This window comes from Scyliorhinus torazame, chromosome 5 (assembly GCF_047496885.1).
Source record: "Scyliorhinus torazame isolate Kashiwa2021f chromosome 5, sScyTor2.1, whole genome shotgun sequence".
In the NCBI taxonomy this organism is placed as follows: Eukaryota; Metazoa; Chordata; class Chondrichthyes; order Carcharhiniformes; family Scyliorhinidae; genus Scyliorhinus; species Scyliorhinus torazame.
Window position 1 is genome coordinate 141,342,413 of NC_092711.1, and position 23,322 is coordinate 141,365,734.

General features: G+C 47.8%; 1 protein-coding gene across 1 annotated transcript in view; it reads right to left on the reverse strand.

The window, feature by feature from the left end:
- Positions 1–778: 778 nt before the first annotated feature.
- The window catches only part of LOC140417945 (uncharacterized), a 30,018-nt gene continuing 7,474 nt past the window's right edge, over positions 779–23,322 (reverse strand). Inside the window, exons 3-4 of the mRNA XM_072501378.1 lie at positions 10,893–10,953; positions 779–6,054 (exon numbers count right to left, since the gene is read on the reverse strand). Coding sequence (XP_072357479.1) covers positions 4,993–6,054; positions 10,893–10,953 — 1,123 coding nt within the window. The 3' untranslated portion in view covers positions 779–4,992. The remainder of the gene's footprint in view (positions 6,055–10,892; positions 10,954–23,322) is intronic.

The window sequence follows — 23,322 nt, forward strand, 5'->3', positions numbered from 1 at the left end:
GATCTGTTTTTGGTGATGTTGATTGAGGGATAAATATTGACCAGGACACCGGGGATAACTCCCCTGCTCTTCTTCAAAATAGTGGCTGTGGGAACTTTTACATCCACCTGAGAGGGGCAGACAGGACCTCAGTTTCACATCTTATTGAAAGAAGGCTGTTCTGACAGTGCGGCACTCCCTCCATGGTTGGATCAGGAATGTTGGAACTGGTTTTTGTCCACAGGTCCCTGACTGGGTCTTAACTTTCTGATCCAGAGGTGATAGTGCTGCCTACTGAGCCATGGCGGACACGAGTTAGAAAGGAAAAGTTATACTTTAAAACCTTTCACCCTTTGCCTCCGATGCCTCAATCTAATAATTAAAAACCCAGTATAAATAACATGGATTTAACTGACAAATGTTGAAGTGTTGATTTTGAGCCACAAGTTTTAACTTCCCACTTTCTCCCCGGGCACCTTTCTGTCTCTCTATTGCTCATATCAATGACAGCCGGGCCACAGAGCTGAGGGCTGAATTTAGCTGAGAATAACGGGGCCTGCATCCCAGTTGGGAAACTGCCATGTGTGTCGCACTAATAGAGAGACAGGAAGGTGCTGGAGGACTGACTGGGAAATGGGCCTCCAACCAATTGTTACATCGGTCACTAATCCGATCCCAGATCAGACCCCAACAGTGGCTGGGACACTGGACCAAACCCCCAATATTTCAGTTTATTTGTCAGACTGTGCGGAAAGAATGATTCGCTCCAGGAGTGATCGCATGAAGAAATAGGGCTTGGTTATTTTTAAAATAAAATTTTATTATGGCGACAATATTAAACATTTTAACATCACACCCAAAAACAACAGCTTACAATTACCCATTTAAACACTCCTACTCAATCTCCCATTAAACAACAGGAAAAGAAAGATACAGCTCTCAATCTATCTTACTGTGGAGAATTGTGGACCTAGAATTCAACTCCTCCAAATCTTTCCCCAAAAACTGCTCTCTAAAGACTTTTTAAATGTATTTCTGCCTTCCTTGGTTGCACGCAGCAATGACCTCATCTCCCCAAGCTGGAAAACAAATGATCTCTGACGGCTGCAAAGTACAGAGATTCCACAAGTACTTTCCCAGTCAAACCACAGTCCATTAGCCCAGACTGAAAAACACATTCCTTTGTCAATTTCACCTTCTGGCTACTAAAAACACCCCGGCCCTGCAAAACAGGATCCTTCTTTCAAATAAAAACAGGACCACTGCAGTGAATCACACTCTAACCCCACGCTTTTAATTCTGCAAATTGCCCAATACATTTATAATCCAATTTTCCTAAAACCTTCCAATCGTCACACCTCCCTCTTTAAAATAATGAACCAGCTATGTACGCAGATAGCTTTATTTTTCTAAAAACGTTTTAAATTTTAAACATTTCTTATGATTACATGCAACTTGTACTCTATAATAACATTTTACATTTTTCAACAGGCAAACATACACGCGAGTGTAGTCCATTTTAGTCTTCGCACATGTCACAGTCGCGAGCATAAATTTACCCAATTCTAGATTTCCAAAGACCGGGGCGGCCTCCAAGATTACACAAGAAAAGCTTCAACAATTCAGTGATATGTAGTTGCCTGGCTCTGACAGCAGAATTCTTCTCTTGATGGTCAGACAGGTTGCTATCGATGTTGCAGCATTCATCATCTGTTCTTCACATTTATCATATGTTGAGGATAGCCAAAAATAATTGGCAGATGGGGTGTTTCCCCTGGTTGGGGAGCCTAGAACCAGGGGACACGATTTCAAAATAAGGGGGAAGTCACTTAGGACCGGTCTCGGAGGAGACATTTCTTTACTCAGAGGGTTGTGAATCTTTGGAATTCTCTTCCCCAGAGGGCTGTGGGAGCTCAGTCACTGAGTGTGTTTAAAGCAGAGACTGTCAGATTTCTAAATACCAATAACACAAAGGGATATGGGGATAGAGTGGGGAAAAAGGCATTGAAGTGGATGATCAGCCATGATCGTATTGAATGGTGCAGCAGGCTCGATGGGCTGAATGGCCAACTCCTGCTCCTATGTTCCAATGATACAAAGATAAGATGGAAAATAAATTGTGAAGGGATCATAAGGAGACTAAAGTGATATAGATAGGTTAAGTGAGTCGGAAAACATCTGTTAAATGGAGTGTAATGAGAGAAAAATGAGAAATTGTCCATCTTGGTAAGAAGGAATAAAACAACTTATCTAAATGGTGAGATTGCAGAGCTCTGAGACTCAGAGGGATCTGGGTGTCCAAGAGCATGAATCACAAAAGGCGAGTATACAGGTACAGCAAGTAATTAGGAAAGCTAATAAAATGTTATTGCTTATTGTGAGGGGAATTGAATACAAAAGTAGGGAGGTTATGCTTCAGTTATACAGGACATTGGTGAGACCACATCTGGAGCACTGTGTACAGTATTGCTCTCATTTAAGGAATGATGTCAATGTGTTGGAAGCAGTTCAGAGAAGGTTTACTGGACTCGTACCTGGAATTGGAGGCTGGTCTTATGAGGAATGATTGGACAGGCTGGGCTTGTGTCCGATGGAGTTTAGGTGACTTGATTGAACCGTATAAGATCCTGAGGGGCCTTGACAGGGTGGATGTGGAAAGGATGCTTCCTCTTGTGGGAGAATCTAGTAATTAGAGTGACTTTAAAAGTAACAAATTGTCCTTGAAGGAACAGGAGAACATTTTACTTTGAGGGTTGTGAGTCTTTGGAACTCTCTTCCTCAAAGGGCAGTGGAAGCAGTCTTTGAATATTTTGAAGGCAGAGCTGGATACATTCTTGATAAGCAAGGAGGTGAAAGGTTATCGGGGGGTCGGCGGGAATGTGGAGTTGAGGTTACAATCAGATCAGCCGTGAACTTATTGAATGGTGGAGCAGGCTTGAGGGGCCGAGTGGCCGAGTCCTGTTCCTAATTCGGGTGTTATCACATCCTTTATAATAGATTGTAGCATTTTCCCTCGTATTGATGTCAGACTAATGGGTCTGTGGTTCCCCGTTTTCTCTCTCCCTCCTTAAATAGTGGGGTTACATTTACCACCTTCCAATCTGCAGGAACCACTCCAGAATCTATAGAATTTTGAAAGATGACCACCAATGCATCCACTATCTCTACAGCCACCGCTTTCAACACTCTGGGCTGTAGAGCATCAGCTTTTGGGGATTTATTAACTTTCAATCCCATTAATTTCTCCAGTACTACTTTTTCACGAATACTAATCTCTTTCAGTTCCTCGTGCTCACTGGTCCCTTGGATCTCTAGTGTTTTAGGGACAATTTCTGTATCTTCCTCTGTGAAGACAGACTCACATTGTTTAGTTTCTCTGCCATTTCCTTATTCCCCATTATAAACTCTCCTGTCTCTGCCTGGAATGGACCCACATTGGTCTTTGCTAATCTTTTCCTTTTCACATTCCTATAGGAGCTTTTCAGTTCTCCCCAGTTTGCTCTCATATTCTATTTTCTCTTTATCAGTTTCTTGGTCCTCTTTGCTGAATTCTAAAACAAGTTCCCAATCCTCAGGCTCAGTACTATTTGGGCCACTTTATGAGTCTCCTCCATTGATCTAATGGAATCTTTAACTTTTCTTGTTAGCCAAGATAGCTTCACTTTTGCGGTTTAATTTTTGCTTCTCAAAGAAATCTATATTTTATGTAAATAAAATGCGAGTGGTTGCCTGTCTATTGTCTATCGTCATACATAGAATAACAAAGAACAAAGGACAGTACAGCACAGGAACAGGCCCTTCGGCCCACCAAGCCTGCTCGGAGCATGAGGTCTGACTAAACTAAAACCTTTTGTGCTTCCAGGGTCTGTATCCGTCTATTCCCATCTGATTCATGTATTCGTCAAGATGTCTCTTAAACGTCACTATCGTACCTGCTTCCACCACCTCCTCCGGCAGCGAGTTCCAGGCACTCACCACCCTCTGAGTAAAAAAACTTCTCTCGCACATCTCCTCTAAACTTTGCCCCTTGTACCTTAAACCTATGTCACCTGGTAATTGACATTGTCCTCTGTCCATGCCACTCATAATTTTGTGAACTTTTATAAGGTCGCCCCTCAACCTCCGTCGCTTGAGAGAAAACAATCCGAATTTATCCAACCTCTCTTGACAGCTAATACCCTCCAGGCCAGGCAACATCCTGGTAAACCTCCTCTGTATTCTCTCCAAAGCCTCCACATCCTTTAGGTAATGTGGTGACCAGAATTGTAGGCAATATTCCACATGTGGCCTAACTAAGGTTCTGTACAGCTGCAGCATGACTTGCCAATTTTTATACTCAATGCCCAGACCAATGAAGACAAGCATGCCGTCTGCCTTCTTAGCTCCTTATCCACCTGCGTTGCCACATTCAGTGATATATTTATTGTAATTTCCCAATCTACCACAGACAACTCGCCCCTCATACCATGACAGTTTCCTTCTGCGAGAAACACCCAGATAAATTAGACAAAAGAACCCTGTAACCACCATAGCCCATCTTCATGGCAACGTGGCTGCTTTGGGAACTAAATATCTTCCAACGTGCAAACACCTTTTCATTCTGTGCTCCTCGTCAAACTTGGAACCAGGTAATCGCAACGAGGCTCAAAAATGGTCAGCCCACCGGTGGCAGCGGTGTTAGACCGGCCAGTCCAGCAGAAAGAAACCCTCCAATCATCACCATTCACCAGATGTCAGAATGAACAAAATGCAGTCCTGGATGTCAGTGAGAGCAGAAACAATAACAACGGAGCCAACATCTGTAATTCATTGTGAACTTGTTGGAATCACAAAACCCCTCCTCACATTGAGAGCAGATGAATGGTCTCTCCCCAGAATTAACGCGCTAGTGTCTCCGTAGTTGGGACGGATCATTGAATGTCTCCCCTGCTCAGAGCAGGTGAATGGCTTCTTCCAGGTGTGAACTCGCTAGTGTTCCCGCAGGGTGTATGGATATCTGAATCCCTTCTCTCACTAAGAGCAGGCTAACGCCTTCTCCCCAGTGTGAACTCGCTGGTGTCTCTGCAGGTGGGATAACTGAGTGAATCCCTTCCCACACTGAGAGCAGATGAACGGCCTCTCCCCTGTGTGAACTCGCTGGTGTTTCTGCAGGTCAGATAACTGAGCGAATCCCTTCTCACACTGAGAGCAGATGAACGGCTTCTCCCCAGTGTGAACTCGCTGATGTCTCCGCAAGCTCGATGAAGTAGTGAATCCCTTCTCACACGGAGAGCAGGTGAACGGCCTCTCCCCGGTGTGAACTCGCTGGTGTGACTGCAGGTGAGATAACCGAGTGAATCCCTTCTCACACTGAGAGCAGATGAACGGCCTCTCCCCAGTGTGAACTCGCTGGTGTGTCAGCAGGTTAGATGATTGACTGAATCCCTTCTTACACTCAGAGCAGGTGAAGGGCTTCTCCCCAGTGTGTACTAGCTGGTGAATCCGCAGACTCCTTAAAGTAGTGAATCCCTTCTCACACTCAGAACAGATGAATGGCCTCTCCCCAGTGTGAACGCGCTGGTGTTTCCGCAGGGCGGATAACTGAGTGAATCCCTTCCCACACACAGGGCAGGTGAACGGCCTCTCCCCAGTGTGAACCCGCTGGTGTTTCCGCAGGTCGGATGATTGAATGAATCCCTTCTCACACTGAGAGCAGGTGAACGGCTTCTCCCCATTGTGAACTCGCTGGTGTCTCTGCAGCCTTGATGAAGTAGTGAATCCCTTCCCACACAAAGAGCAGGTGAACGGCCTCTCCCCAGTGTGAACTCGCTGGTGTGTCTGCAGGTGGGATGATTGAGTGAATCCCTTCTCACACTGAGAGCAGGTGAACGGCTTCTCTCCAGTGTGAACTCGCTGGTGTTTCTGCAGGGTGGATAACTGAATGAATCCCTTCCCACACACAGAGCAGGTGAACGGCCTCTCCCCAGTGTGAATGCGCCGATGAGCTTCCAGTGCAGATGGAACCCTGAATCCGTTCCCACAGTCCCCACATTTCCACCGTTTCTCCAGGGTGGGGGTGTCCTCTTGTCTCTCCAGGTTTGTCGATCAATTGAAGCCTCGTCCACACATAGAACACGTGTACAGTCTTTCCCGACTGTGAATGGTGTGATTTTTTTTCAGTCTGTGTAACTGGTTAAAGCTCTTTCCACAGTCAGTGCTCTGGAACACTCTCACTCGGGTGTGTGTGTCTCGGGGCTTTTCCAGTCACACTGATCTTTTGAAGCCGACAGAAAAGACAAACATTTCTCCTTCTAGATTCTAAGTCCGGTGATACTCAGTTCCAAGGAATTGAGAGAGTCAGATTGAGACGTGACGTTTGAGATTTCTGTCTGTAATTCCTCCTCTTCTAATATCCTGTAAAAACAATTTACAAAAGTTACTTTTCTTCCCCTCATTTTGGAGAAGGTATCCTGAGGGTAACGACAGTCTGGCCGTGAGGTTAATCCTCCGGGTCCTCAGTCTTATTGAGGAATGTCCCCTTGGGTCTATTGTGGTCGTGATTCTTTTGTATTTTTGTTATTATGGGAGAGTTGAGGTGTTGTTGACTTTATCCTACTCTGGTACAGACGGGGCTTTTATCTGTGAAAGGAGCAGTTTGGGGAAACTTTGGTGCCTCTGGTGTAAAGTGAGTTGGAGGAGGGGTAATGGCGCACGCCCGATTGTGGTGTGAAAATCTGTTCCTGTTCTCTCTGTCACCTAACTAATGGCGGCAGTTAATCTGCAAATTTTCTCAGGGAATATACAGGGCATCCATCACCCCTTCAGAAGGAAAAAGATCCTCTCCTTTCTTAAGGAGAAAGTCGACATAGTTTTATTACAGGAAACCCATCTGGTGATGAGGAACACTTTAAATTGAGGCGGGTTTGGGTGGGGCACGTTTTCTGCCTCCATTCAGTCAAGTAGCAAGGGTGTGGCAATGCTTATTAATGAAAATATCACTTTTAAGGTTGACACTGGCATCAAGGACAAAGAAGGTGGATATGTGATCATTAGAGGTTTGGTGAATGAAGATGTTGTTTCAATAATGAATTTTATGGATCCCCAAATTACTCCCCGGAGTTCATTATAAAGGATTTTGCAGTTAGCTTCAATGAACGCCTTTGTGGTTGGTGATTTCAACTGCCACTGAAATCCTCTGGTAGATAAACTCCCGGTACCACCAACACCCCCACGCTGCAACCTTGGCCGTTGGCCTCGGCTTGTAATTTGATGACTGTAGGAATTTCAGAGTTTTTGTATTCTGGGTATTTGGCGCAGTCAGGGTTAAAAGCCTGAGCTAGTGTGTGTGACTGCTGCAGTCATGTTTCTAAAAGAAATCCTAGTTTGAAAGACAACTAAGTTTTGGTGCCAAAGGTGCAATTAAAGCATCATAAAAAACATGGGCTAATGGAAAGTTGTTTGGATGAAGGGGATTCCCTGTGGAGTTAATTAGGTTTCAGCTTGGTAAGATGATGTCAGTACTGGGAGGAGCCACGGTTTCAGGCTTTTTGCAGGAAAGCAGTGTTTTAGTTGAGAATTAGTTGAAGATATGAGCAGAGGTCAAACATCTCAGTTCAGTTGAAAAGATATGTCTGGAGCTAGATTAGCAGTTTCTTTTCAAGCAGAAGAGTGGAATTAGAAGGTGAGCTGTAACAAGCTGAAACAGCTTCCGATGAAATACAGCCAGAGTTTCTGCATGGTTCTAACAAGATTCAGATCTCTTCTTTAAAACAGTGACACAAGATCTCTCTTTCTCAAAGAATATCTCTGAGGGCTAACTTTGTTTAACAGTGGATTGAGAGCTGACATGGTGTTTTTGTTGTTTGCGTGGGAATAAAGGTAGCAGTTAAGGGTTACTGTATTCATTGTATTGATTAGCATTGTTTAAGGGCTAATTGTCAGTTGTTTTCTGGTGTGATGTTAAATTAATTTTAATATTGTGTCAGTAATAAAGTTTGTTTTCATATACCATGGCCCTATTGTTCGTGACAACACTCCTGGAGTGAGGTATCCTTTCCTCACAATCTTACAAAACACAAATAAAATATTGGGGCTTGTGTCCAGTATCCGAGCCACTGTTGGGGTCTGGTCCGGGATCATAACAGTGAGGAGGTGGGTTATGTGGATGTTTAGAGAACTTTGTACCCGAGGAGCAGAGATTTTACCTTCTTTCCAGCCCCACAGCAATGTCAGACTAGAATCAACAACTTTTTTGTGCCGAGGACGATCCTACACCTGGTGTCCACTTGCACCACAGGGAGCATCATAATCATGGACCTTCCCCCGTTTGTCTGGAGTTTTAGCTCGAGGGCTCACCCCCAGGCCGAGAATGTGGAGTTTGGAGCCTCCCCGAGTTCGTTTATTATGCACTTTCGGGAAGGGTTTGAGTTCATAGAATTTACAGTGCAGAAGGAAGTTCTTCCTTTTGGTTAACTCGACTCCTGGTATTTCCCCCTCCATTTTGTGGGAGACGTGTGACGTTTATGCTCGGGGCTGATCATTTCTTACACTGCTAATAAAAGGTGCAGGATGTTGGAGAACCAGCGGCGTCTGGAGGTTTGTTTGGTGAAGGTGGAGGAGAATCATATGGAGGTCCCGAGTAAGCTATTGCTGAAGGAGGTTAACGCAGCAAGAGTGGCTTTGGACTCCCTATCTACTCAGCAGGTCGAGAAAAGTTGAAAGTTTGTGAGGTCGAAATTGTACGAGTTTGGGAATAAGCCGAGCAAATACTTGGCCCATTTGACAAAGGGATGGAAAAGGGTCATGAAGACGGAGGAGATAAAGAGGGATTTTGGGAATTCTATGCAGGATTATACAAGTCTGAGCAGTCTGGTGATGTGTTGATGGGTGTGGAACAGTCTTTCTCTTCCCTGAAGCTTCTGGAGGCCTCAGAAAATCTGAATGATCCCCTTTCTAGTGAAGAGGTGTCAAAGGCCATGAAGGAGCTGCAGCCGGGTAAAGCCCCAGGACCGGATGGCTGTGGGGTTTTATCGGGGGTTTGAGGATTTGTCGTTGGACCCATTGGTAGATATGTATTGTCACTCTTTTGACTCTGGGATGCTGCCACCGTCTCTTCGTGAGGCTAATATCTCTTTGATTCTGAAGGTGGACAAGAACCCAGAGGAGTGGGCCTCTTATCGTCCAATCTCTCTTTTGAATGTTGACTTGAAACTGCGATCTTATGTTTTGGCGATAAGACTGGAGGACATCCTTCTGACAATCGTGCGGGAGGACCAGACTGGGTTTATACGGAGAAGGCTTTCCAGTAACAATGTTGGAAGGTTGCTGAATGTGATTCAGGCTTTTCAGAAATGTGCATTGGATGGGCTGGTGATCTCCTTCGATGAGAGAAAGCTTTTGCTCAAGTTGAGTGGAATTATCTGGTGTATCGGCTGCGAGGCTTCGGGTTGGGTGAGGATTATATTGAGTGGATTCAATTGTTACATCACAGACCCGCAGTGGCGGTGCGCACAAATGATATAAGGGTGTTGAATTTTGAGCTTCAGAGAGGGACGGGACAGGGCTGCCCTCTGTCTCCCTTGCTGTTTGCGTTGTGTAGCCAGTTAAAATGGCTAACTCCCGATTTAAAATGGCGAACGGCAAAGGCTGATGAGAAAGTCAGCCAACAGGACACAAACAAGCAGCTGTGGGTTGAGTGTGTATTTACCTCTGGAAAGGCCAGACAAGATCAATACCGGCAACCATCAGCATAACAAAACACCAGCTATTTGCATACTAATGAGCAATCCCCGGGAACAATGAGCAACATTTAGAAACATAAAGCCAACCCAGACTCGTCGGCGCCAGCAGAAGCCTACACAAAGGGAGGTGAACGACCACCTCAAGACCGCCCATCGATCAAGGAATCACTCCAGCATTGGAGAAAATCGAACCAAGTGATTGGGACAAAGTCCAATCACTTGGAACCAGGTACAGGGTACGCCCCGAAAGGCGGGAAGCCCCTGGGGACTATAAGAATAGAGTCCAAGTTCAAATCGCTCTTCTTGACCGGGTTACTCAGCAATGCGAACCAACCCTTGACAGTGACCGGGTGTCCAGCCATCGCTGGAATCTAGTAAGTCTTACTTCAACGCTCGCTACGAGATAGGCGCTCCTAGCTACCAATCTGTACCAACTTCGAATCCCGCAGGCTCAGAACCCGAACGAAAGGCCATTCGTTTCCCTGACCTGGTGGGCCAGTTCCAAGTTAAGTATAGGCCTGTTAGTCGTAGAAGTAGCTTAGACGTAGAATTTATGCATGAGTAGTGATTACTGTGTATAATAAATGTGCTTTGATTTAACTCTTACTAAGTGGTGTGTTGGATTATTGATCATTACTCGGACTTGAACCACGTGGCGGTATCAGAAAGATACCTGGCGACTCAAGAGCAAAGGTGATAAAACAGAGCAATTAAACTAAGGCAAAAGTTAGCAACAGTTGGCCACTGAGCCCTTGCTGGAGGATATTAGATTGGATCCTCTGATATCAGGCCTGGAGGGTGGGGTGAGGCAGCACAAGATCATGCTGTGTGCAGATGACGGGCTGCTGTTAGTGTCGATCCCAGTGTTTCAGTCCCGGACATTATTGGATAGATTTAGTATCTTCTCTCGTATCGAGATCAATTTTACTGAGTCTGAGGCCATGCCGGTGGGGAGAGGTTGAGGGGTAAGCCCCTTCCTCCTCCTCTTGCTAACTTCCCCTTCAGATGTCCCCCCCCCCCCCCCGCCCCCCCCCCACCCCGCCCCCCACACCATGCCATTTAGAAACCTGGGAATGTCAATGGCTCCTCTTTGAGACAGCTATATGGGGCCACCTTTCCACAGCTGATGGTGACTATTAGGTGGGTCCTTGCCCAGTGGTCGGCTCTTCCGATTTCATGGTGAGGGAGGATCACCTTCATGAAAGTGAATGTGTTGCCCAGACTGTTGTACTCTCTGCAGATGCTGCCTATGCTGCTGTCAACCAGAGTCGTTAGGGGAATTAATCAAATCAGGGCAGGGCCTACTCAGTTAATGGGTGGGAGTTGGGGAAAGTTACAGAACAAAGAGATCTAGGAGTACAGGTTCATAGCTCCTTGTAGGTGGAGTCGCAGGTGGACAGGGTGGTGAAGAAGGCATTCAGTATGCTCGGTTTTATTGGTTAGAATATTGAACACAGGAGTTGGGATGTCTTGTTGAAGTTGGACAAGACATTGGTAAGACCACACATGGAATACAGTGTTCAGTACTGGTCACCCTATTATACAAAGAATATTGTTAAATGAGAAAGGGCGCAGAAGAGATTTACCAGGATGCTGCCAGGACTTGATGATCTGAGTTATAAGGAGAGGCTGGATAGGGTGGGACTTTTTTCCCTGAGCGTAGGAGGCTTAGGTGTGATCTTATAGAGGTCTATAAAATAATGAGGTGCATTGATAAGGAAGATAGCCAACATTTTTTCCCTGACGTAGAAGAGTCTAGAACTAGAGGGCATAGGTTTAAGGTGAGAGGAGAGAGATACAAAAAAGAGACCAGAGGGGAAATTTCTTCACACAGAGGGTGGTGAACATCTGGAATGGGCTGCCAGAGGCAGTGGTAGAGGAAGGTACCATTTGTCCTTTAAAAAGCAGTTAGACAGTTACATGGGCAGGGTGGGTAGAGAGGGATATGGGCCAAATGCTGGCAGGTGGGACTAGCTTAGTGATAGAAATTGGGCGGCATGGACTAGCTGGGCCGAAGGGCCTGGCTCCATGCTGTAAACATCTATAACTCTACCTGGAACAAAAAGAAACCTCGCCTCAAGTTTGTTAAGCTCCAATCACCAGGAGCTAAGGGAGGGTATGGTCTCCTGAAAATCAGGCTTCATCAATTGGGCTCTCGTCTTATGGATTGGGTGAGGATGGACTAACATTCATCAGGCTCATTCGGAAGCAGACCAGTCAGTTCTCCCTCTATTAAAAACTGGCATAGGCTGATTATGGAATGCATTTCCATGCAATTTTTAATGACTAATTCATTCTGAGTCTGATGCATTGGGTAAAGTATGGGACTCCCATCTCAAATACATAGGCTCCAATTTGACTGACTTGCTCCTCCTGGGCTTTCCATGAGTGAATTCAATTTAACTTAAGCTGGGAGTAGGGCATAGCGGTTAATGCTGCTACCTCAGCGCCAGGGACCCAGGTTCAATTCCAGCCTTGGGTGGCTGTCTGTGTGGAGTTTGCATATTCTCCTCGTGTCTGGGTGTGTTTCCTCCGGGTGCTCCGGTTTCCTCCCACTGTCCAAAGACGTGCAGCTAAAGTGGATTGGTCACGCTAAATTGCCCCTTAGTGTCCAAGATGTGTAGGTTAGGTGGGTTGACCATGATCAATGCACCGAGTTACGAGGATTGGATGGGGAGTGGGCTTCAGTGAAATGCTCTTTCTGAGGCTCACTGCAGACTTGAGGGGTGAATGGCCTTTTGCACTATAGGAGTTCTATGTCATCGATGTTGTGTTATTCATTTTAATTTGATTAAGCTGTTAGTCTGTTTGCAATATTTTTGGGTTTATAAACTGAATTGTTATCCTCCGTTTTTATATAATCTTACCTTCTTTCCCCATTCACTATTTTAACCTGTTAATTGGTTGTTCAATTCATCTGACATTTCATCTCGAGGCTCTGGTCCCTCAAATATCCTGTTCCAAAATAATTCTGCAATATGCTGCTTGTATTTATGTTGGCAATATCTCTTGTTCCACTTTGTGCCCATTTTCCACCACTTTTTCTGTTACTCTGTTGCATTCATTGTTTAAAACATGATTTTAAAAAATAACAATTTCTTAAAAATCTGTCCAACTCATACATGAATATATTCAATGACCCCCACACGCCACTGGCCCCTGTGGAAGAGAAATCCAGAGACTAATAACCCTCTGAAGGAAGAGATGACTGGTAATATGTAACACAGCCACAGTACAATATTACAAGGTTAGAAATAATAATAAATGTACTTTAATAGACAACCATAAATAATATATCTAATCTGTACCATATAACATGAGACATGTCTCTGTCCGACATTAATTTACTGTCTTCTTAAATGTCAGCAATCGCGACTTCCGGGTGCGGCGATGACCAGCTGAGTCGCACGTTTCGGCAGCTCCCGGTGAAACGGACTTTTGGGCTCTTGATAGGAGCCCCAACGGCAATTTTGACGGCTAAAAACACTGTGCGGTAAACCAGAAGGGAATCCCCCCTGGATACGGATGGAAAAAGGAGGAGAAAGTGGCCAGATTGCAGTGGATCCTTTAGAACAGCGGCAAGGAAGGCAAGCAAAAACCAAGATGGCGTCGGAAGGTGGCAGTTTAACATGGGGCCCTGAACAACAAGAGTTCTTGAAATGCTGTGTGGAAGAGATCAAAAAGGAAATGAAGAAAGAGCTGTTGGCCCCGATACTACAGGCGATCGAAGGGCTAAAGGAGGAACAAAAGACCCAGGAGCGGGAGCTTCGGGTCGTGAAGGCAAAGGCAGCCGAGAATGAGGACGACATACAGGGCCTGGTGGTGAAGACGGAGACGCAGGAGGCACATCAGAAACGATGTGTGGAAAGGTTGGAGGCACTGGAAAACAACGCAAGGAGGAACAACCTGAGGATTCTTGGTCTTCCTGAAGGTGTGGAGGGAGCGGACGTCGGGGCATATGTGTGCACGATGCTGCACTCGTTAATGGGAGCGGAGGCCCCGGCGGGTCCGTTGGAGGTGGAGGGAGCATACCGAGTGATGGCGCGAGGACCGAGAGCAGGAGAAATTCCCAGAGCCATAGTGGTGAGATTCCTCCGTTTTAAGGATAGAGAAATGGTCCTTAGATGGGCGAAGAAAACTCGGAGCAGTAAATGGGAGAACGCAGTGATCCGCGTTTATCAAGACTGGAGTGCGGAGGTGGCGAGAAGGAGGGCGAGCTTTAATCGGGCCAAGGCGGTGCTTCATAAAAAGAAGATAAAATTTGGAATGCTGCAACCGGCAAGACTGTGGGTCACATATCGAGGGAGGCACCACTACTTTGAGACGGCGGATGAAGCGTGGACTTTTATTGTGGAAGAAAAACTGGAATGAGCGGGTTATTAAAAAGAACGTTTGAACAAAGTGGTGGGGCGAATGTGGGGGGCAAAGAGGGGGGTTAAAAAAGGGGGGAAAGAGGAGTTTTATGTACTAATCCTGCGATGTGGTAACTTTTCTCTCTCCCACAGGTGGTGATGGGGGGAGGAGGGGAGGTGGAGGAGATGGGGCGTTGGCCATTGGGGGCGGGGCCAAGGGAGAAGCGCGGGCTTGGTTCCCGCGCTATGATAATCATGGCGGGAATAGAGAAGCAGGAAGGAGGGGGCGTCACACGGTGCGAGCCGAGGTCACGGGGGGAAGCCGAGGTCGGCCAGAGTTTGCTTGACTTCTGGGAGCAACATGGGGGGAGTAATTACGCTAGCGGGTGATCTAGCGGGGGGGGGGGTGGGAGGGGGGAATTACTGGGTTGCTGCTGCTGGGGAGAGGGGGGAGCTGGTATGGGAGAGGATGGGCGGGGGGGCACCGCCTGGGGGAGATACAGCTGCGTGGGAACCGGGTGAGGAGCTGGAAAAAGGTGATGGCTAATCGACAAAGGGGGGGGGGTAGGAAGCCCCCCAACTCGGCTGATCACGTGGAACGTGAGAGGGCTGAACGGGCCGATAAAGAGGGCACGGGTACTCGCACACCTTAAGAAACTTAAGGCAGATGTGGTTATGTTACAGGAAACGCACCTGAAACTGATAGACCAGGTTAGACTACGCAAAGGATGGGTGGGGCAGGTGTTCCATTCGGGGCTAGATGCAAAAAACAGGGGGGTGGCTATATTAGTGGGGAAGCGGGTAATGTTCGAGGCAAAGACTATAGTGGCGGATAACGGGGACAGATACGTGATGGTGAGTGGCAAACTACAGGGGGAGACGGTGGTTTTGGTAAACATATATGCCCCGAACTGGGATGATGCCAATTTTATGAGGCGGATGCTAGGACGCATTCCGGACCTAGAGATGGGAAAGCTGATAATGGGGGGAGATTTTAATACGGTGTTGGAACCAGGGCTGGATAGGTCGAAGTCCAGGTCTGGAAGGAGGCCGGCAGCAGCCAAGGTACTTAAAGATTTTATGGAGCAGATGGGAGGTGTAGACCCGTGGAGATTTAGCAGACCTAGGAGTAAGGAGTTCTCGTTTTTCTCCTATGTCCATAAAGTCTACTCGCGAATAGACTTTTTTGTGCTGGGTAGGGCATTGATCCCGAAGGTGAGGGGAACGGAGTATACGGCTATAGCCATTTCGGATCACGCTCCACACTGGGTAGACTTGGAGATAGGGGAGGAAACAGGAGGGCGCCCACCCTGGAGAATGGACATGGGACTAATGGCAGATGAGGGGGTGTGTCTAAGGGTGAGGGGGTGCATTGAAAAGTACTTGGAACTCAATGATAATGGGGAGGTCCAGGTGGGAGTGGTCTGGGAGGCGTTGAAGGCGGTGGTTAGAGGGGAGCTGATATCAATAAGGGCACATAAAGGGAAGCAGGAGAGTAAGGAACGGGAGCGGTTGCTGCAAGAACTTTTGAGGGTGGACAGACAATATGCGGAAGCACCGGAGGAGGGACTGTACAGGGAAAGGCAAAGGCTACATGTAGAATTTGACTTGCTGACTACGGGCACTGCAGAGGCACAATGGAGGAAGGCACAGGGTGTACAGTACGAATATGGGGAGAAGGTGAGCAGGTTGCTGGCACACCAATTGAGGAAAAGGGGAGCAGCGAGGGAAATAGGGGGAGTGAGGGATGAGGAAGGAGAGATGGAGCGGGGAGCGGAGAGAGTGAATGGAGTGTTCAAGATATTTTATAAAAAATTATATGAAGTTCAACCCCCGGATGGGAGGGAGAGAATGATGGGCTTCTTGGATCGGCTGGAATTTCCCAAGGTGGAAGAGCAGGAAAGGGTGGGACTGGGAGCACAGATTGAGGTAGAAGAAGCGGTGAAAGGAATTAGGAGCATGCAGGCGGGAAAGGCCCCGGGACCGGATGGATTCCCAGTCGAATTCTATAGAAAATATGTGGACTTGCTCGCCCCGGTACTGACGAGGACCTTTAATGAGGCAAAGGAAAGGGGACAACTGCCCCCGACTATGTCTGAAGCAACAATATCGCTTCTCTTAAAGAAGGAAAAGGACCCGCTACAATGCAGGTCCTATAGACCTATTTCCCTCCTAAATGTAGATGCCAAGGTCCTGGCCAAGGTAATGGCAATGAGAATAGAGGAATGTGTCCCGGGGGTGGTCCACGAGGACCAAACTGGGTTTGTGAAGGGGAGACAGCTGAACACGAATATACGGAGGTTGTTAGGGGTAATGATGATGGCCCCACCAGAGGGAGAAACGGAGATAGTAGTGGCGATGGATGCCGAGAAAGCATTTGATAGAGTGGAGTGGGATTATTTGTGGGAGGTGTTGAGGAGATTTGGTTTTGGAGAGGGGTATGTTAGATGGGTGCAGCTGTTGTATAGGGCCCCAGTGGCGAGCGTGGTCACGAATGGACGGGGATCTGCATATTTTCGGCTCCATAGAGGGACAAGGCAGGGATGCCCTCTGTCCCCATTATTGTTTGCACTGGCGATTGAGCCCCTGGCGATAGCGTTGAGGGGTTCCAAGAAGTGGAGGGGAGTACTTAGGGGAGGAGAAGGAAGGTAACAAGGGACTTTCGTTACCTGGGGATCCAGATAGCTAAGAATTGGGGCACATTGCATAGGTTAAATTTAACGCGGTTGGTGGAACAGATGGAGGAGGATTTCAAGAGATGGGATATGGTATCCCTGTCACTGGCAGGGAGAGTGCAGGCGGTTAAGATGGTGGTCCTCCCGAGATTCCTCTGTGTTTCAGTGCCTCCCGGTGGTGATCACGAAGGCTTTTTTTAAAAGGATTGAAAAGAGCATCATGGGTTTTGTGTGGGCCGGGAAGACCCCGAGAGTGAGGAAGGGATTCTTACAGCGTAGCAGGGATAGGGGGGGGCTGGCACTACCGAGCCTAAGTGAGTATTATTGGGCCGCTAATATTTCAATGGTGAGTAAGTGGATGGGAGAGGAGGAGGGAGCGGCGTGGAAGAGATTAGAGAGGGCGTCCTGTAGGGGGACTAGCCTACAGGCTATGGTGACAGCCCCATTGCCGTTCTCACCGAGGAACTACACCACAAGCCCGGTGGTGGTGGCTACACTGAAGATTTGGGGACAGTGGAGACGGCATAGGGGAAAGACTGGAGCCTTGGGGGGGTCCCCGATAAGAAACAATCATAGGTTTGCCCCGGGGGAATGGATGGGGGATATGGAATGTGGCAAAGAGCAGGAATAACGCAACTGAAAGATCTGTTTGTGGATGGGAAGTTCGCGAGTCTGGGAGCGCTGACCGAGAAATATGGGTTGCCCCAAGGGAATGCATTCAGGTATATGCAACTGAGGGCTTTTGCGAGGCAACAGGTGAGGGAATTCCCGCAGCTCCCGACACAAGAGGTGCAGGACAGAGTGATCTCAAAGACATGGGTGGGGGATGGTAAGGTGTCAGATATATATAGGGAAATGAGGGACGAAGGGGAGACTATGGTAGATGAACTAAAAGGGAAATGGGAAGAAGAGCTGGGGGAGGAGATCGAGGAGGGGCTGTGGGCAGATGCCCTAAGCAGGGTAAACTCGTCGTCCTCGTGTGCCAGGCTAAGCCTGATTCAGTTTAAGGTATTACACAGGGCACATATGACTGGAGCACGGCTCAGTAAATTTTTTGGGGTGGAGGATAGGTGTGCGAGGTGCTCGAGAAGCCCAGCGAATCATACCCATATGTTTTGGTCATGCCTGGCACTACAGGGGTTTTGGATGGGGGTGACAAAGGTGCTTTCAAAAGTAGTAGGAGTCCGGGTCGAACCAAGCTGGGGGTTGGCTATATTTGGGGTTGCACAAGAGCCGGGAGTGCAAGAGGCGAGAGAGGCCAATGTTTTGGCCTTTGCGTCCCTAGTAGCCCGGCGCAGGATATTGCTAATGTGGAAAGAAGCCAAGCCCCCGGGGGTGGAGACCTGGATAAATGACATGGCGGGGTTTATAAAGCTAGAGCGGATTAAGTTCGTCCTAAGGGGGTCGGCTCAAGGGTTCACCAGGCGGTGGCAACCGTTCGTCGAATACCTCGCAGAAAGATAGACGGAATGGGAAAAAGAAGGCAGCAGCAGCAGCAGCCCAGGATCGGGGGGGGGGGGGGGGGGGAAAGAGGAGGAGGAACCACTTGTTCTTTGTTGACTCTCAGGGTTGTTAATATATACTGTCTAGTATGTATAGGTCGTTGCTACAGATAATTATATATTGGACTGTTAAATTATATTTTTGGAGAGTGTTACTTGTGACAAGGCAGTTGCCAATTAGGGCTAGTTTTCATTTTTGTTATTTATTATTTATTCATTTTTGTTTATAAAATAGGTCATTGTTATTTGTGTTGTTATAATATTGTGTAAAGGATGCACAATGTACTGTGTTGGTTGACCAAAAATTTTCAATATAAAAAAAATGTCAGCAATCGCCTGGAGAAACCACTCATTAATTGTGAACAGATAAATGTGTCAAGCTGAGGGAGCAAAGGATGTCAATGTCTTTACGAGACAGAGAGAGAGACCTGGGCCAAGCTTTGCAGAGTCTGCACCCTCCCTGGATTCACTTCCTTTCCCTTCAGTTGCTGCAAGTGACCAATTGAAGGTCAGAATGAGAAATGAAATGGAAAGGGGAGAAAATAAAGTGTTTTACTCACAGATGTTGGAGACAAGAGGAGTTTTCAGTCTGTGCGAGGCCCCAGTTTTGCTTCCGCATTCAGACAACGAGGGAGCTGATTGGATGGTGGAAGAGAGTCCTACCGGCTCACCAACTCTTCCCATTGGTCAGCAACCTTCCGGTGCACGCATTGGTATCCGCGGTGACGTCTCACGGTCCCAGTGCGGAGGCCCGGCGGGCGGATACAGCAGCTCCGCCCCACTCCCCGAGACAAGGTTTCCAGGCAACCGGCTGACAACTCCGGCCAGAGCGAGAAGCCTGTCGGCGATCTCCCCCCCGGCCCGGGACTGCGCATGTCCAAGAGAGAAGAGCGGTTGCGCATGTGCGAGGGAAAGCCCACCCCTTGACCTTCCTGCTGAGGTATTGACCAATCAGCGCGAGCGAGAAAGAGCTTTCCTCCTGTCTCCAACATCTGTGAGGAAAACACTTTCTTATCTCCCCCTTTCCATTTCTTTTCTCATTCTCACCTTCAATTGGTGACTTGCAGCAACTGAAGGGAAAGGAAGTGAATCCAGGGAGGGTGCAGACTCTGCAAAGCTTGGCCCAGGTCTCTCTCTCTCTCTGAAAGACATTGACATCCTTTGCTCCCTCAGCTTGACACATTTATTTGTCTGGCTAAAAAGATGGTCTCTTATATAATGTCCACTATCCCCTGCAAGACCCCTGCCGCTCTCAGTGCCATCGCCAACGGTTCTATAGCCAGGGCAGTCCCCCGTGCAGCCTGAAATAATCTGAACTCACCCGGTTCGTCCGTATAAATGCCACCGGTGCCTGGTATAACAACCAGACCCAGTCCACTAAACCAGCCCAAATCCAAGCCATCCCAGGACCTCCCACAAATAATCCCACTCCACTCGATCAAAGGCCTTCTCGGCATCCATGGCAACCACCACCTCTACCTCTCGTCCCTCTGGAGGTATCATGATCACATTGAGTAGCCTCCTGATATCGGCCGCCAGATGCCTCCCCTTCACAAACCCCGTCTGGTCCTCCCGTCACCCTGGGCCACAGTGCTCTATTCTCAAGGCCAAGATCTTAGCCAATAGTTTGGCATGCACATTTAGCAGGGAGATCGGTTTGTATGACTCACATTGGTCCGGGTCCTTTTTACACTTCAAAATGAGGGAGATCGAAGCCTGCGACAACGTCAGGGGAAGAGCACTTCCAGCTCCCTTGCCTTGTTCAAGTCCCTTACTAGCAGCAGTCCCAATACCCCCGAGAATTTCTAACAACCCATCCGGACCTGGGGCCTTGCCCGATTGCATCGCTTCAAGCCCCTCCACCGCTTCTACCAGTCCAATTGGGCCCCCCAACAGCTCTTCATCCACCTTCGGGAAATTTCCCTTCCAACCCCTCTAAAAACCACCTCTACCCCAGCTGGGGGTTCTGACTCATACAGCTTGCTATAGAAGTCCCTAAACACCCCATTCACCCCCGCCGGGGGTTCAGCGATCAGGCAGAGAATTCCTTTTTCCAACCGAATCTGGGGGTGGCACCTGTTTTTGGACGCTCCGCACCCTCCAAAACGGCGTCATCGAGGAGTACGGCGCATGCCATTGGGACGGCCTCGGGATGTTAGCTAAAGGCCCTCCCCCGCTGCTCCGCCCCCGATGGGCCAAGTTCCCGACCGCACAGTTGACGTGTGCTCCCAGCTGTGTGAGAAGCCGCATGGTGGCAAACTGTGTCCAGCGGCTCCACAGTCGGCGGGGGAGCAGGGGCGGGGGTGTGTGGAAGAGCACTTCAGCGAGGGCATGGGGAACTGGTGGCCCAGGCAAGGTCCAGGGGAGCACTATCTGGTAGGTCAGGTCCGCGCGCGGCCGGCACCATGTTGTACAGGGCGACTGCTGCAGGTCATCACCATGTGCATGCGCGGCTTAGGACCCGTCAATTCTCTGGCCATTTATTTTGTGGAGGCTGTGCGTTTTACGTGGCGCGGCTGCGAGCCCCTCACCAGTCAGAGGATCGGTGCTGAGGCCTCGCCCATTTTTCCCAAGGAGAATGTTTCAATTCTCTGTGAATACCTTGCACAGCAAACTCAAGGTAAGATGAAATAAAGAGGTTAGTTTATTTTTACACACACGGGGTGAGAGGGGTTTCCCAACACCCACCCACTTTTGCACTCTCACAATAAACGGGGGATAAGGAAAAAGGAAGAGGGTTCTGGGAATGACCACAATAAAATCCAAGTCATGGTTTTCCATGTGTCCAGAATCCGAAGTCTAATGGAATGTTCCTTCAGAGGGAGGTTTACTGTTGCGGGAGATCCGTCTTTCCAGCAGTGAGACTTCCACGATGGGGGAAGACACGGAGAGTGAGTCAGTCTGGGAGGAACAAGAGCCAATGTTTTAGCCATTTGCAGGTTTTTTTATTTATATATATCCAACAAGCTCAGGATTGGTGCAGCACAGCATAAATTTCTCAGCAATACAGAAGTACAGGAGAGGACAGGAGGACGACAATACAGATGGGTTAGTATAATCATTAAGCTTGGTGCATCCGTATGTACCAATGGATATACTGGAGAACAAGGGAGAGGAGGAAAAGGCCATGAAAACATGGTGCACACCTTCCCACGTAGCGAGTGCTCGCACCACCCACCAGAATCCAGGATAAGAATCACAGCGTCATGTTCGGGCGGGCGTCAGAACACATCTCCCCCAGGTCCAGTCACACCAGAGGCATCAATAACACATCCTTATGTCCCCTTCTCGGGTACAAGACCTGTCTACTGTTACAGGAAACGGTCAACGATTCTTCAACCCCAAAATAACATACTTAAATTTCAGAAAAAAATCAACAAGGACACTCATCCTAAAAGGACGCAATAAAACCCCAACACCGGAACAGCACAGAACAATCATCACTCAACACAATTACACAGAGAAGACTAGCAAATATTCACACAATTGGTTCAAATTCTAATTGATGCAGCTTCCAAGAGACTAACAATAACAGGATTTTAAAAAGTACTACCAAAAGCAGAGGATCTCAGGATAACAGGGACCAGGATACAGCCCTGAGCACACGGTCCCCTGACGTACACCCCTCACCACAAGACAAAAAGGGAAAAAGCTGCTCATTCAAAACCTCACTCAGCCTCTCAGGACACCCGGCCAAGAAGGTACCTCCCAAGCAAAAGGGGGCAACAGGAAAGTGACCACAGTACAAGACCTGGCCCGGCCCTGTACACCCTCGTACACAGGAGTCAGGCAAGCAAGGATAGTCACACTGTGCAGGACTCACCCAACCTCACTCCTCTCTCACCACATCCGAGGGCAGTGCACACAAGAAGATTCACACCGTCCTCCACCAAGGAGATTCCACCCACAAGGAGAGGAAAATTCGTCAAGACACCCAACAACTCTGCATCTCGGGAGGGGTGCGATCCTCCATCCCTGCTCACGGCAAAGGAAATCCAGAGATACAATAAACCAAATTGGGGCCTCCATCAGTACACTACTTCCTCAAGGAAAAGTGACTGCAAAAGAGAGGAACACCAGGATTGGCCAAAGGATGGCAGATAAGAATCTGCACCGTATGTGATGAGTAGATTGTCATCAATATTATCATCTGTACGTAAATAGTAATATATGTATAACTGTTGTAGTTCCAACATCCGACCATCAGGTGGTGTGAGTATGCAGACACGTGACCCGGACACACCATGTGTTCTATGAGAAGGTGTTGGTAAGGAGTTTGCAGCAGTCACATAGGAGAGTAGCTCTGTAGTATCTTAGTGTAAGTTAGTATTAGACCATTATTTCCAACTGTATTAATCCGAGACATTTTAGTAATTCGTTAGTGTAGTGTTAGTAATAAATAACTCTGTTTATGAAATGATGTGACGATGCCGGCGTTGGACTGGGGTGGGCACAGTAAGAAGTCTTACAATACCAGGTTAAAGTCCAACAGGTTTATTTCAAACACAAGCTTTCGGAGCACTGCTCCTTCCATTCACCTGAGGAAGGAGCAGTGCTCCAAAAGTTAGTGTTTGAAACAAACCTGTTGGACTTTAACCTGGTATTGTAAGACTTCTTACTATGTTTATGAAACAAAGTCTAATGTTCTTTATTCACACTACAATATCAAGATTCAGCACCTGCCCAATCAAAGAACATTACATCGTCACAAAAAGGATACTCGGGGCAGAGCTGCGTAGCCTCATTGGCGTCAAAACACTGCCTCCCCACGGGAGACCCTGCTTCAACAAGGAGGGCATTCAGGAAGTCACTATATAATCCCACTTGGAGCAGGGTGCCTATCCCCCCCCTCAGCCTCACCCTCAGACCCAATGAGGGCTCCAACATCATTGATCCACAACACTCAGAACTCTCACTCAAACCCTCCAACCCACAGGTTACTACCTCCCCAGTGGAACCTATCCCGAGAGGATTGATTAATGATTTGATTGATTTGTTTTATTGTTACGTGCACCGAGGTACAGTGACAAGTATTGTTCTGCATACAGTCCATACAAATCGTTCCATACATGAAAAACAAAACATAGGACATAGA